At 38.2% G+C, this 16,131-nt stretch overlaps 1 protein-coding gene across 4 annotated transcripts in view; it reads left to right on the forward strand.

The window, feature by feature from the left end:
* The first annotated feature begins 115 nt into the window (after positions 1-115).
* rbm33a (RNA binding motif protein 33a) overlaps positions 116-16,131 on the forward strand; it is a 36,148-nt gene continuing 20,132 nt past the window's right edge. For 3 of the 4 annotated variants that reach the window (XM_056746930.1, XM_056746945.1, XM_056746955.1), the window contains exons 1-9: positions 116-294; positions 1,286-1,367; positions 1,633-1,681; positions 2,194-2,267; positions 3,662-3,929; positions 13,326-13,451; positions 13,525-13,711; positions 13,855-14,129; positions 15,222-15,528. In XM_056746930.1, the coding sequence (XP_056602908.1) occupies positions 276-294; positions 1,286-1,367; positions 1,633-1,681; positions 2,194-2,267; positions 3,662-3,929; positions 13,326-13,451; positions 13,525-13,711; positions 13,855-14,129; positions 15,222-15,528 (1,387 nt within the window). In that variant the 5' untranslated portion in view covers positions 116-275. The remainder of the gene's footprint in view (positions 295-1,285; positions 1,368-1,632; positions 1,682-2,193; positions 2,268-3,661; positions 3,930-13,325; positions 13,452-13,524; positions 13,712-13,854; positions 14,130-15,221; positions 15,529-16,131) is intronic. The other variant, XM_056746938.1, reaches the window with a different exon arrangement.

Here is a 16,131-nt window from a genome sequence, read left to right on the forward strand (position 1 = left end):
TGCCTTCAACAAGCTAACTCAGTCTGGTCTACCCTGAAACCGACAGCATCCCGTATGCAAGCACATCCCTCATCACAGTTTCATACCCATGATGCAGCGCGGCACAGCTCGTCCGCCATGACTCTTCTGCAGATGTTTTCAGAGCACAAACTGGGGAGATATCACGCTAAGCTTAGCCTTTAAGGGCACGACGCGCTGCACTTAAACCAGTTTCAATGCACTCAACGACGTTATAGATACACCACAGTCTCCAAGAAATTAAACATTCTTGGGTTATGGCGACCATTGCCGGAGGTATGATGTATGCAATATTAATTTACACCCAGATTAGCTCCCTGCTAGTACTAGCGAGCTAGCTGCTTTTGTTCCCTAGTTTACTGTGTTTCTTTAATTCTGTTGGGATAAAAATTTAGCAGCAGGCCTTTATGCAATGTCTAACTGTTATGCTGTTTATGCAACTGTCTGCATGCTGTGACATTCGCTGTAGCATGAGTTACGAGCATATGAGCGCTTAGGTATTTATACTCATTTACGGCTGCTAACTAGTTAGCAGGAGATTAGCAGAGTGTTGCAATGAATGAGCTAACTATTGCGATTTCTGCATTATTATTATGATGCATACATCTGCTGTCGTTATGTTTTATGCAAAATGAGAAATGGCGTGTATAGTAAACTAAACTGGGTCTGTATGTATTATATAAGCATCATCGCATAGGCAACATGAATAGACAGTACGTCTACGTAGCGTAGTCTGTTTTTTAACCATGCCATGGGTACAAAATATATGTATTTGATGAAGTCATCTTTTATTCAAAAATAGTTGTATTGTTTTACGATTGTTAATTAACTGTGAATTATAGTTTTATAATACAAGAGATCCTTCTTGTCACTATAGTGATTTTGATATCTTCAGCATGTGAATCGTTATTGTGAATCGTTATCCACAGATGGAACCTGAATACAGTTATATAGTATTTATGTTAAAATATTATGCAAGCACTATTACTAATATAGAGTCCTATTACATCCTCTAAAGAAAGATTGTGTCACTTTAAAATAGACTTGTAGACAGCCTTTAGACAGTAGAAGCAGCTGATCCAAGTTCAGAAAATGTGGGTGTACTTGAGGGGTTTGTAAAAGACCCTGGGGTATTGCATGCTTGGTCTGAGAATGTTTTATTATTATTCTTTAATATTATTCTTTAATTAATTATTTCATTAGGGTTCAAATCCTTATAACTGTCAGTGATGAGATTTGTGGCGGTATGTTTCTTGTCTCTGTGTAGATGATGATTTTGATGAATATGATAAGCCTGGTGCTGAAAGGTCAAGACGCCGAAGAGGAGAGGATGATGATGACTTGGACAGGTATGTGTTCATTACGGTCCCACTCCTGGCTCAGCTTTGCTTATTTCATGTCACTGTGAAGCAGAATGAAGAAGACCTTTACCAGAATGCCTTATAGCATTTAAGCATACAGCTGTCATGCCTGTGATTTGAAGTGAATAGACACGGATTACAGTGGCAGTGGTGTTCTTCGTTTTCACTGTTTGCTGAGCGCTGTCACACATCTTAAAGAGATTTAGAAGTGTGGTTAAATTATATGTTATAATTCTATAATTCCAATTTACAGTGATTTGGAGGGAGACTTGCTTGAAGAAGATTGGCTATCATCAAAAAAGGTAATGCAGTTTCTGTCTTTTGCAGGCTCTTTATCTATTTAAAGTATTGGTTCACCCAAAAGTAACAATTATTTCATCATTTACTTACCCTATTATCATTTCAAACTCGAATGGCTTTCTTTCTACCACAGAACACAAAAAATAAGATATTTTGAAGAAAGTTGGTAACTGAACATCACTGGCATTTACTTCTATTGTACGGACACAAAACCAATGCAAGTGAATGGGTGCCAGTTTAACCACATTTTTCAAAGTATCTTTTGTGTTCTGTAATTACATGAGGGTGAGTAAATGGTGACAGAATTTAAATTATTGGGTGAACTATCACTTTAAAACTTTTCATAATCTTCTGTTTGTACCTTGTGTTTTTTTGTTGTAGCAGCATTCAAATTTGTATTTCTTTTAAATGTAGACTTTTAATTCCTTATTATAATTATTTAAAACAGAACCCTAAAAATTCAATTGAAAATTGTTCAATAGTGAATTCCTAATTATTTTCCCCTCAACCTCAGAACCCATCAGAGTTGTCAGATGAAGAACTAAATGATGACCTCCTCCAAAGTGATGAAGAGGACCAAAATGCAAGGTACTCCAACAATGTACAAATAACGTCCTAGGAATGTTCTTCTGGTTTTTAAAGAACACTTAGCATCAATACTGCTTTATAGAGCAATGTGGTTAATTTACTTAACATTGCATTAGTTTGACAAGCAGATTTTTGTGACAATTTATGTATACCCAAAAACACTGTTTAGTGGCATTATGATTTTTTTTATATATTTTAAGTTATGAAGGGTTACTTAATAGGAATGCTATAAACCATGTATGCTGAAATAGTTTGCTTGATAAATATGTCAAAGTTTTTGATTTAACAGGAATACCTTTATTAACGTTAATACACGGTTGTTATTATTTATGTCAGCATAAATAAGGTTTGTTCATAATTGTGTTTAAATGCGAATGTTAAAAATTGTGAAGTCTTAGTTCTGGCAGTGTAGTTCAGTAGCTAATTTGCAAACATAACTGACTTTTCACATGTGCGGTCAATTTCCTGCACCCCATCATTTATGCAAAGCTTCAGTACTCTAACAAAATCAATAGAGCAGCTCATCCATAACATAATTAGATATGACATTGAACTAACTTTGACACCTATGCGCAGGTCTCTGCTAGATCATTCAAACCATGTGTCTTGTAAGGCTGCATTCAAGCATGAGAAAAGCAAAATAAGGGGAGGAATGTATGAAGTGTCTATATTTATGCGGTTTTGGGTTCACTCTGACGCCATCACGCCGCTGAACCCAAAGTGCATCATGTTTATTTGTTACTGCAGCACCTAAATAAATAATTTAATTAAGATCTTCAACGTCTACACTATTTCTTTCTTAAAGCTTGTATTTGATGACCTAATTCCCTGATCAGACAGATCACGTTTTCTAGGTTTGAAATCTCGTGGTGCATCCCACTTGTTGACTTTTTTTAATTCAGAAAAGAGAAAAGTGTTCTATGCACCCACCGAATTAGCTTATTAGTTTATTATAGCCTGAGAGCTGTCAAGTCTTTGGTTTGCTGATGAGCTATTATATTAGCAGAATCAATAAAAAAAGTGAAAGCAGGGGGCGCTTGCTCTGACCTTGCTCGAGGGAACTCATACATGACAGCAACCCCAAGATTTTATGTCCTTTCTGATCCTGAACCTTTATAATCTGTGTTGGCTCATCCATTTTTGATGATTAATATTTATGATGTGCAGAACGTCCATTGAATAAGAATAGAAGCAATTTCTTAAACAGAATTTCAGATGCAGTTGGTTAAAACAAACTCCAAAAAACAAACATGGAAAAATACCTTTTCTTACATCAGTAACATACCATCATAGAATGCATACCTATCCATTAACCATTAAGATAAAATTATCTCTATGTTGCTGAGTTTTACAAATATTTGTCTCTTCATGTATGTTTTTGTTTTGTGATCCAGTGGGCAGGTTGATTCCTTGAGTTTAAATGCCACACAAGATCTGGGAACCTCAGGTCACCTCAACGTTGAAGACCCTGAAGGACGCGGATATACAGAAAATGCGTACAATGAGACAGAAGAGGGTTTCTTTCAGGATGGACCATATGAGGACGAACGATACCAAGGAGAGGATGAAGGTCTGGAATACTCAGTAGAGCAGAATTATGAGGGATATCAAGATGAAGTGCTAGACCTTCAGATAGATGAGCCACTGGATGACGATTTTCAAGTAAGAAACCGTGTCTCCTGCTATCTTTGTTGCTTACGCTCACCACATTTCCCTCATGTCTACAGCCTGACACCTCATGCTTTGTGACCCTCAGGCCTCATGGTTATGTTAAGGGTGAGGCTCTTTTGTTCAGCAGTTGTCCTGCCAATCCATGCTGGTTAATAGGAAGAGCTCCTAGACAGGATCTGATAACGTTGGCTGAAGGTGAAAAGATTGTTGACCTTCTTTTAAAAGTAGTTTTAAGGAACCATGACACAGGCATGATTGATGAGTTGTGACCTTTCTGCACATGTTTATTTATAATAACTGTATCTTAAAGTGATACAAATTCTGTTTTTAAAACCTTTTAATGATTTTTCTGTGAAACTCAACAGAATAATTTGAGAAATTTCTCTGCGGTTTTTTCGTCATTCAATGAGGGGTGACCACTATTCTTCAAAATATCTATTTTTTTGTGTATTCTGTAGAAGAAAGTCAGTCAGCTGGACCAAACTTAAAATGCAAACCCAAATTTCATGGACAAGAATATGTACATTTCTTGATTAATCAAGGTGCAATTCATGTTTTGTTGTGATGAAGCAGATAAACAATTTTTGACAACTGTCTGCAGCAATCTTGATTTGGACATTGGATACCCATTTTCAAGAAGTTGTTGGTATGATCCTGTAACATACTTCAGTTACAATTAATGTAAAACAACACCATTTTACCTCGTTCTCTGTTCACAGCTATCCTTACCAGTGCATGTCTCTTGAAATAATAATGAGCAACTTCTCATCCTGGTAGTAGGACGCCTGTGCGCCTCTATAGGCAAACAAAGAATAGGTTGCATGCCAGTATCGGTTGTCCAACGCTTGCTAAAATTAAATGTACCTTTGTTAGCTAGCTTTGCTACCTGTGTACAAGTGGAAAGGGGGCAGTCTTAATTGTTCAGAGGTGCCCTCATTTAAATGACTAGCTGAAACCAGCTGCAAATTGAAATTACTTGCTGGATGACGGTTTCACACTCAGACAGCCAAAATCAAACTGGCTGCGTGTTTTTTTCAGCAGACACGCAAGAAGCCTAAAATCTACAAACATTCATCCAATGTCCCTTTAAAGATTTTTTTGCTTAAATCCTGTCGTGCTTTGTTTGACCATGACCTGTGTGTTAGCATTTCTGTGATTACTGTTATCTAGAATTGATGTGTGGAATGGTTTAAAGGATTATTTGTTGGCCCTGTAGTGATCAGTTCTATGTCAGGAGACATGTCGTAGACAGTCTTACCCAAATGAATTTACTGTGATGGTTGTTAACATGTGGTTCCTCACTACTTCCTTTTATGCGCTCTAAAGAGTGATTTGCACTACATGCCTGTGTTTAGTTTAGGTTTTGTTTTATGGCCAGTAGTGTCCCTGATAAAAATATTTGATTATAGTAGATATTTTACCGCTTAGACCATTCTGTCATCAGTACAAAAACTGTTGTTAACAACTAGTTCACACATACGACTCATTACCTTGTTGGGTGATTCAGTTTTGGCATGACGTGATGATATGCAGCCATTAGATATTGGTGAGTTCTGCCAACAAAAAAAATCCAAAAATGCCTTTTATTGCTTATTTAGCTACATTATATACAAATAGAAAATAAGAAAATTCCAGTCTGATGTCAAACTGACCTGTAATCTCTACTTCATTTATACCATATGTCATGGGTGTCCAACCCTGCTCCTGGAGAGCTACTGTCCTGCATACATTAGTTTCAATCCTGCTCCAACACACCTGCATGTTATCTTCAAGTAATCCAGAACAACTTGATTAGCTAGTCCAGGTGTGTTTGATTGGGCTTGGAGCTGAATGCTGCAGGACAGTAGCTCTCCAGCAGCAGGGTTGGAGAGTCTCGCCAACTGTAATTATGCTCTTTTTATTACAATAGCATATTTTTTATATAGTTGAAGCAAATTAGGTTAAGTATTTTTCCAGAAGCCTACAAATTGTGTCTTTTGAGATCAGTAACAATTCATGACAGTGGATTGTTATGTTAATGGGATTTGTGGTTTATTGACTTTTTTTGTTAATAGGCCCTTTTTTGTTGGTAAACATTGTGATGGAAGGCAGAAATATTTCCTTGACCGCTTAACTAAGGCTAGCGAGCATGTTTTGATTGCTTTTTTATTTTTACAATGACTGACAATAACTCTAGACTAACATTTGAGATAGGTGGCACTGGTGCTACCAATTTATTCAGTTGGCCATGGGGCGAGGTAAGAAAATAGAATCACTAAACTTCATTCAAATTTGTTTAGTACATGAATAAATCAATTAGAAATTAATACAAATCATTGTTTTGGATTAAATTATTTGTATTGTATATGTAAACTTTCTTTCAACACTTGTGAACACCTCGTATAAGAGAACACAATTCCTTTAATATCAGTGAGTGTTTTTGGGCCCGTCCTTTGTTGTTTGATGAACATTTTAGACCGATATCTTTATTATGGTTCTGCCCCTTTAAGAGCTAGCCTAACATACATTTGTTATGTTTCCCAACTGTTTGTTCACGAAACGGACTACCTTAACAAGGATTCTTGTAAATATAGGAATTTTGTGATTATATGTCCGTTGCAGAGTAAGAAGTCGGTTTATTATTTTGTGTTTTGACTCCCTTGGCGCGCGCATATCTCAAACAACCTGAGAGACCTGAAGGCTTTTATGATTATTCTTCATGAAAGCTGGATTGATACACGTCTGGCTTTTATCAGTAGCGAATAACAAATAAATAGGATTTAACGTGATGTTTTACCTGAACATTTGATATGTGCTTTGTTATTAAAGCTTAAACACATTTCCTTATCTTTGGTGTTTTGTACCTTAGCCGGGAAAATTCTTGATTCCTGCAGGCGGCAAAACTTTTTTTTTACAGTTGCAAGATTAAGCGCTAGACTCATTTGCTCTGTCGGTGCTTCCGCATGCGCCTAACACCCGAGATGACGTCATGCATGTTAACATGTTGTGGTCAAGCATTCGTTACTACGCATGTGTGTCCTGTTTACCTCACGCGGTGTATTTTTTTATGTCATGAGTGTGTAAACTCAGACCTCGGATATTATGCTCGTTTGAGTTGGCCAAATTCTGCGCAGAACCTATCTCCGGTGATCGGCGTGAGATGCATGCCGGTAAGAGATGTGTCCTGTTACGTCCGCCTTGCTCTGATTTCATGCTGACGTGTGTCAAAAAACTCTCGCGACAGCCAGGCGGCTGTATCGGACTGTTGTTTAGTCGCGCGCAGTTGCTGTCCACCGACTGCGCTAATCAGAAGCATGATGGTAAACGACTTGCTGACGACACAGCTTAATGCTCATTGGCTAAGAATGTCCGCTGGTTTTTAAGTTAAAATTTTATAGCAGTTTATATATATTTATTTATATGTGATAATTAAAGCACCTAGGTAAAGTCGTATACTATAAAGTGCATATACATAATTAGTGCATGTGCTTTATTTATTAGTTTCGTTTGAATTATTACTTGTTTAAGTCCTTTTTGTTGTCATTTTACGTTGGAGTAAATTTTTATTCAACAACATTATTCCATGAAATAAATAAGCCAATCCATCAAAACAAATGCTACATGCACACATATAAATATATAATATTGCACTGTACAGCATCTTAACATGATGTGTTGCTTGCTTCTTGCACCATGTAGGCTACATACCTCCACAAGCCAAGTCTGAAATGACGTTGAAAGTCAGAAGGACTGTTCAAATTGACCACTTCAACAAAATTACGAATTCTAGGGACGTTACCAGCAAAAAGACACATTTATTACTAGGGCCACTGTGCCTTAAAAGCAACTTTTAATCATTTTAATAATAGATAAAAGGTTGTCCTCATCTTCATGTAAAAATAGGGGTATTTCAATTGCATAAAAAACTTCCATTCCTCACATTTACAAGAACATAAAAAAGTGAGATTCGGGGAGTGTCTGACTTAAAAGCTATTTTTTGACTCCTCCCCTTACTGCAGCCCACCACTCTCGTCTTCATTTCAGGCGAGCAAAGGCGAATCTCAAATGAGCCTACCATGTCCGGCCTCAATGCATTCCTGTCGAACATGTGGCGTCATGGCACAGTAAAGATAGCCAAAACAAAATTATTTTAATTTATTAATACAGCTTACAGAAGAGACTTTACTCATGTAATTTCGTGCTGTAAAACGCTTACTTCCCGAAATCCAAGGTGTCTTAAACGTAGCTTGCACAAACGTGAAGTACCCCAAATCGTTTTTAGAGTAAGTGCGTCTCGGGCAAGGCACGTCTTTTTTTATATAGCACATTTCATACACAAGAACACTTCAAAGTGGTTATGGTTAACACAAAATGATTGACAAAGAGAAATAAGACGTATCTTTAAAACGCAAATTATTTAAGATCACAAATAAAACTTTAGATTTGAAGAAACAATTAACACGAATAAAATTGATTAAACATGTGAGTGGTGTATATATATATATATATATATATATATATATATATATATATATATATATATATCTTTTTATACAACAGGCAAAGCATTTTATCATATGCAAAAATTATTTATTGTTCAGTTCCCCCGGTGCAACCATTAAGAAAAAATTGTTGCACTGGCAGTTAAAATAGTCGCAAAATCCCCATTTGGTCCCAGTCTAGAGCCCTGTCTGGAGAAAATCTGATTTAATTTCAATGAATTTATGAAATATATTGGCCAATCTGTAAACACTCAATAAAAAGATTGACGAACTGTCAGGTAAAGATGTAATGGTGGGACAATTTCAGATCACGGTTATAGTGAACAACATTCTAACGAATACCAATATTATCACGGTTTTATTAAGGGGGCCCTGTAACGATGTGTCTTGCATACTGACGTCTTTACAATGTTAAACGTGCTGTACTCTCATGCTTAACATGATCAACTTCTCAAAAAACGAGTTTGCCGTATTACATAGTATTTCTTTGCTCCATACACTCCCCCAGCGATCGTACAGGTATGGGAATGTTTTCTTTACATATAAAAGTGTTTTGCAACAACTTTTATTAGTCATTATTGGACAATTCTCCCAGAAAAGCACGCGGCAGGCCTCAGGCAAGCAGGAGAAGCAGCATGCGCAGACGTCACTTTCACTTGTAAGCAAGGGAGAGAGAGAGAGAGAGAGCATACGTTCGCAAAGTTCAAGTGTTCGTTTGTTCACGCAATTTGGGTAATGAATGTTATATAAACGGTGGATATAACGCTAGATTTGGAGATCGTTTGAAACTGATATATGTAGCCGTTCCAGCGCTAAAAGATGTCGGACATGAACCCCATGCGGTGTGTGAAACTGTTGTCTGTGTTTTGTTGACAATGGGTGCACACGTGCTTTGGTATAAATGTAGTTATAGAACAATTGAGTCATACTGCCCCCTTTATTTTCAACAATGATAGTCAGACTTCCCCAATTGATTTCCATGAATTCTTACTGTCACACTTACATTACATTTAGTCATTTAGCAGACGCTTTTATCCAAAGCGACTTACAGATGAGGGAAACAATGGTAGCAATTGTAACAACATAAGGACAACAAAAAGCGTAAGTGCAATAAAAGAAAACTGGTCTCACAAAGCCTACCACAGTATGCAGAGCTAGGTATATTTATTTTTCATGAGTAGAGAAGAGATAGAAGTCAGAACTGATCAGTCAGGTGTTGACGGAAAAGATATGTTTTCCGACGATTCTTAAAGATAGCTACAGAATCTGCTGATCTTGTAGCAGCAGGGAGATTAGGTCTTGGTTCAAAGGTTAACAATTGACTTTAGGAAAGCTATAGGGACACTTCTTGTTGGCTATAGACTGATTTCACGCCGCCGTAATGTTGAAATCGAAAGCAAAGCAAGGCAGAGGTGGGAAGAAAATCGGAAAGACAGATAGACTGCAATGGTTTGGGCAACCAACCTGGAGTTATTAAAACGATTTATTATCTTAAATGTGGTAATATACAGTGCTTTGCAGGCATATTAATTCCCCTTCATTTTATTCACATTTATTTATGTTGGTAGCTTATCCTAAACTGTGTTTTTTTTACATTTATCTACACAATAATGACAAACATAAACTGATTTGTGACAACTTTGCAAATGTAGTAAAACTTAAGCACATCGCATAAATATTTACAGTATCTCATCAGTACACCCCTCACATTTTGTAAATATTTTATTATATCTTTTCATGTGACAACACTTTGCTACAAAAAGTAGTGAGTGTACAGCTTGTATAACAGTGTAAATTAGCTGTCCCCTCAAAATAACTCAACACACAACCATTAATGTCTGAACCGGTGGCAACAAAAGTGAGTACCCCTAAGTGAAAATGTCCAAAATTGGGCCCAGAAGCATTAGTTTTGCATGTTGATGTTTGTACACTTAGTTTGGAATTAACCTGTGACTAATTCAATTGAATATGTATGATTTGGAGTGGCACATACCGCTCAATAAAAGGTGCAAAAGCTAAAAATGCATATCGAAGTAAAACAAGGAAATCATGTCAAAAAAACTGCCAGTAGAGCTCAAAGACAAGATTGTATCAGGACACGGATCTGGGGAAGACTTCTGTAAACAATAAATACAGCAGATTTTTTTCAGAAGAAACATGTAGCCCCCATTAATCCTTAAATAAAGTGGTTTGGAACCACCAGATCTCTTACTTGAGCTGACCTCCTTGTCCAAACTGAGCCATCGATGGAGGATGGTCTTGGTTAGAGCGGTGACCAAGAAGCTGATTTCACTCTGGTTGAGCTCCATAATTGTACATGGAGATGGGAGAAACTTACTGAAGGACAAACATTGTAACACTCCACAAATCTGGGCTTTAGGGCAGAATGCCCAGACTTAAGCCTTTGCTCAGTGAAGACACATGAATAATGCAAAACCGTACTTTAAGGAATCTTTCAAAGTGTCAGAAACAAGATACTCTGGTCTGATGAATCTGTTTCATGCATCATGTCTGGAGAAAACCAGGCACTGCTCAATACCTGTACAATACCGTCTCTCAACAGTAAAGTGTGGTGGAAACCGCATCATGATGTGGGGGTGTTTTTCAGCTGCAGGGACTGGGGCACTTGTCAGAGTAGAAGAAAAATTCAGCGGCACAAAATATATAGAGATAATGATCATGAAAACCTAGCCCAGAACATTCAGGACCTTGGAGAAGGCAGAAGGTTCATTCTCCAACATGACAATGATCCTTAGCGCACAGCTACAACAATGCAAGAGTGGCGTATGGACAACTCTGTCTATATCCTTTAGTGGCCCTACTACTGGTTGGGCTTGAACCCAACTGCACATCTCTGCGTAAACGTGAAAATGTCTGTCTACTGAAGACCTCCATCCAACCTGACAAAGTTTAAGAGAATCTGCTGGGAGAAGAATGGCAGAAAATTGGCGAATGCAGATGTGAAAATAGTCACATCATTCCCAAAAAGATTTGAGTCTGTAAAGGTGCATTAACCAACTTCTGTTGTCACACCAGTTTTTGGTTTTGTAATTATTGTGCATGGAATGTAGAGGGGTGTGCTCACTTCTGTGAGATGAGATACTGTAAATATTTATGCGATGTGCTTAAGTTTTACTACATTTGCAAAGTTGTCACAAATCAGTTTTTTGTTTGTAATTTTTCTGTAGATTAATGTAAAAAATAATTTTAAGTAGTTTAAGATAAGGCAGCAACATAAGAAAATGTGAATAAAATGAAGGGATACAAATACTTTTGCAACGCACTGTAAGCAGGCATGTGACAGGATGCATGTCACACAAGCTGTTTTACTTGACAACTTAAGCCGTACCATCACATAGTGACTGTTTAAACTACTATAAGAGGGTTTCATTTGCGTACACAGCAAATCTAACGCTGTTTTTAAATGCATCATTTGCTTGTTCATGTCACAGACCCATTGTAGTCCAAACCATTGTAGGCTTTTTCCGGGTTTCTTCCCACCTCTGCCTTGTTTTCGATTTCAACAACAGAGCCCTGATCAGGACCTGTGTTGGGTTATAGCTAAGGGATGAAGACAATAACTGCTGCTTGTGGAGGAAGATAGTCAGCAGAAACCGTCCGTTTCTGCCTCTCTCGATATTTTTGTACAGTCTGGGAGCAAGTGTGTAGGAGAGTTAGCTGTGAGTGAAATGATGATATTTTTCCTGTCACTGAGCTATGTGTGCGCTGGAGCTCTCTTTGTGTCTGTTTGTGAGTGAATGTGTGTTTGTGTTAGTACGACACAGTCAATGATATGTTCACCACCACTGAGCCGTGTGCGTGTTTATCTACCATTCTCTGTGTATCATGTCAAACATTTACATATCATTGAATTTCAAATATCAGCAGGAATGGTAATAGGGCATAGTAATGAGACTGGGCTCCCAATGTTATGCTAATTTAGGTAGACTCCCCTTCAGCATACCCCCCCCAGCATCAGAACACTGGGCTCTCTCTCAGATGTGGCAGTAACATTTTCATTCAGGAGTGATTTTCCATCAATCGAATGTTTTATCTTCATCAGTGTCGTTTTTGGTGTTGAACAGGCTCTGGTAGTGCTGGACTACAACACATGCTTCACACACAGTCTGTGTTTAAGTAGATATATTGATAGATATGCAAGAAATGCATTCAGATCTGATGAAGCATTTCTAACAAAATGTTTAAGTTATTATGTGGTATGGTATTTCATGGTTCTCACTTTCTTCTGCATATTTGACGTATCTAATCTCCGATGTGTTTTTATAAACTCAGTTTTTTAGAGAATCTGAATACGTAGAACTCGCCAAGCTTTCTCCAGAATTTAAACCTCTGTCAGTTACAAATGTCTGCACATGCTTCCCCCTTTTGTGTTTATTACAATATTTTGTAAAAAATTCATATATGTAATTAAGGTTTTTGCACCTAAAAGGAGTGTAGTACTGTTCACTTAACACAGATTTGAGGTGTTTGACGGAATACTTGGCAGACTTTTTTTTTAGCAAATGTTACAATGTTTCCAAATCAATTTTTTTCAGTTGCACAGGTTTTGGCAGTTTAAATGCATTTGGCATTATGCATAGCAACTAACTGTGCATTTTTGTCAGCATGTGTGTTTATTAAATTTCCCCTAAAAATCAATGCAGAAAATGCATAAACATGGCTGTATATCATCTGTGCAGGACTAAACTCTAGATTAGCCTAAAATAAGCCTAGAATTTGTAACCTTTTGGCTTTACTAGAATAGAAAAACAGAAAAAAATAATTTGAAGGAAAGATGGATTTGTCAACAAAAATGATTCTGCTTATTTCAGTACACATTGAAATAAATTCATGCTGTATTAATTTGAAGCATTTCTAAGCAATTTATATTTATTGGTCTTTGAAGGTGGATGAGTACCCCACTGAGTACAGGAAAGCACAGACTGACCAACAGAAAATGGTTGAAGAAGAGGAGGAGTTTGAAGAGCAAACTGAGGAGCACGATCGCTCTCATGTCACAGAATTTGAGGAGGTAAAGATGGTCTCCTCAGAGGATTCTTAAAGTCAAACAAGGGTGAGACTGATACTTTATCTGTGTGCTTCAGGTTGAGCATGAAAATGAAGCTGAAGGTGAGCCAGAGCAAGACGATGATGTGAAGGAGGAGTCTGAAGAGGAAGAGGAAGATGATGGAGAATCTGGCCGTCTGCGATTTAAGATCGAACGAAAAGATGCCACAGTGGTCAGGCTATCCGATGCTGCCAGTAAAAGAAGAAACATCCCAGAGACATTAGGTTAGGCACTATAAAATGAAATGACGCTTCTTACTATTACGAATGTTAAATCCTTTTACGGATCACCTACTGTTTCAAAAAAATTTAATTATATATATATTTATTTTGGTATGGACTGTAATAGTGATTGGCTTTGCTTTCAGAGCTCTCAGAGGAAGCTAAAGCAGACCTACAGGAGTTTGAAGAGAAGGAGCGTCAGAGAAAGCAGGGCCGTTTTGGAGGACGAGGAAGAGGGTGGCCACGAACAGATGGAGGGAGGGGAGGAATGGCAGGTAGAGGTGGTGTCAGGGGAAGAATGGGAGGAGGACGAGGCGGAAGAGGCGACTTTTATCCATTTGGAATGGGGATGGGAGATCGAGGGCGAGGGAGAATGCATGACCAGAGGCCTCCATTGATGCAAGTGAACTTAGGAATGCAGGTAAGGGTCTATTGGTTCTCTGTAATGACACCAAATAGAAATTCCTCCATCTGTTCATAAAAATTAAGAATTTAATATTTTTTTGTGTTACAGCGCACATACCATTTTAATAGGTGCAAACTAAATTGTTGACCCAAACAGATTGCTGAAAGTTACCAATTGTTTGTTTTTTCAATTCCAATGCCACACCGAACTTTAAGTGCTCTTTTAACTACATGGTCTCTTTTGACATAAAAATATTTTGCAACGTTTGATTACAGTGCACATTGTCTTTTCTCACCCTTGTGGAGGCAGTTTGCTTTACAAAAATGTCACTTATCAATGTTCTGTCTCCCGCTCTTATCCTTGTTGATATATGGATTATGGAAGATAACTTTGCGTGAGTCCATTGAGGAAGCATTACAGCAAATTAAATTTGTACTTTGCTGAAGGATTTAGCTTCATGCGCTTATTTTATTATTAAATATCTGTTGAGGGTGTAATCCCTTTGGGCTTGAGCAGCTGGTTCGTTCACGCTGCACCTTTTCTTTTTTAAGCTAATTTTCTTGATAAAGAAGGCAGGCGTTTTGAGGGGTCTTGATATAACTTGTAATTTCTCAGTATTGATTTTCTTTTGCATTAGGCTTCTGACATCAGCAAATAGAGCACTGCTGTAATGATTTTATTGAATTCTCCCTCCGCTTCTGTTATTATGTTGTCTTGTGAATAGTAAGTTTTCTTCATCTGATGATAAGTTCATAAATATAGAATGCATGCCCGTGGCCATTCTTTAGGAATGTGCGGTTTGTGTCTGTGAGGAGGCCGAGTCAATTCTCGAGCATTTACTTGAAATTAAATGATGTCCTTTAGCATAAATTATCGGTGAGACATAGGGACGGTGTATAGGCCTTTTTTAAAGGGTACTGCAACCTTTTTATATTCCATTTTTATTAAATTCAGATTTAGTTCCAGTCACTTACCTTTATGATTGATTGCTTGATTAAACGGTTGACCCAAGGTCACAGCAAAACAAGATCATTTTTTAATAGGGTGGAAGAGCGGGAGAGAGCTTAAGATATTGATTCTTTTATTCTCCTGTTTTATCCCTCAAAGCAGCAGCTCAGAATGACACCTCAACTCCATCATCATCACCATCATCAATCTCATCTATCCAGCCCCAGAGGTGCTGGTGGTCCTGGCCTTTTCCCAGATCCTCAGCAACCACTGCCGCTGTTGATGCCCCACCTGACCCAACGTTCGTCAGGACCTTCCAGAGCACAACACGACACGCACGGGCGCATGATGAGCTCGCCGCCAAGGCACACGCACCCCAGCCAGCAACATCAACATCAACAGCACCAACCCAAGAACATTCACATCAACCCTCACTTCAGAGGACCATCCTCCTCACCTGTGCAAGGTACAGCCCTAGAAACAAACGAAAAGCTTTGAACGTACATTTAAAGGGACAGTTACCCAAAAATTATATTTCTGCCATGAATTATTCACTCTCTAGGTGTTCCAAAGCTGTATAAATTTCATTGTTTGGTTGAACACTAGGGTTGGGAACCGAGAACCGGTTCTTATCCAGAACCGGGTCTATTGTTTTAAAGAACCGGAACCGTGAGCAATATATATGTTTCTGTTAAAAAACAGTTATTGTGGGACGCGTGGCCAAGTGCTGTGAGCAGACTTGCGCTACTGTCTCCCATAAAAGAATCTCAAAATCCAAACAGAAACGCAGCGGAGCTTCTTTATTCACTGAAAACATTGTTTTTAATGACTGCACGCGCACTCCACAGACGTGCCGCGCCTTTAACTGCCGTACACATCGGTTTCCATGACTGTGCGTGCACCCAACAGACTCATCGCGCCACATCTTTGCAGAAAAACTGGGACTGTACACGCAATCCACAGCTCCTCATCTTGCAGAACACATCTTTTTCCTTTATGCACTTACTTGAAAACTGTGCACGTAGTTCTGTTTTGTACACACTGGCAGCATGCAGCTCCTGTCGCCACT

This window comes from Triplophysa dalaica, chromosome 1, assembly GCF_015846415.1.
Source record: "Triplophysa dalaica isolate WHDGS20190420 chromosome 1, ASM1584641v1, whole genome shotgun sequence".
In the NCBI taxonomy this organism is placed as follows: Eukaryota; Metazoa; Chordata; class Actinopteri; order Cypriniformes; family Nemacheilidae; genus Triplophysa; species Triplophysa dalaica.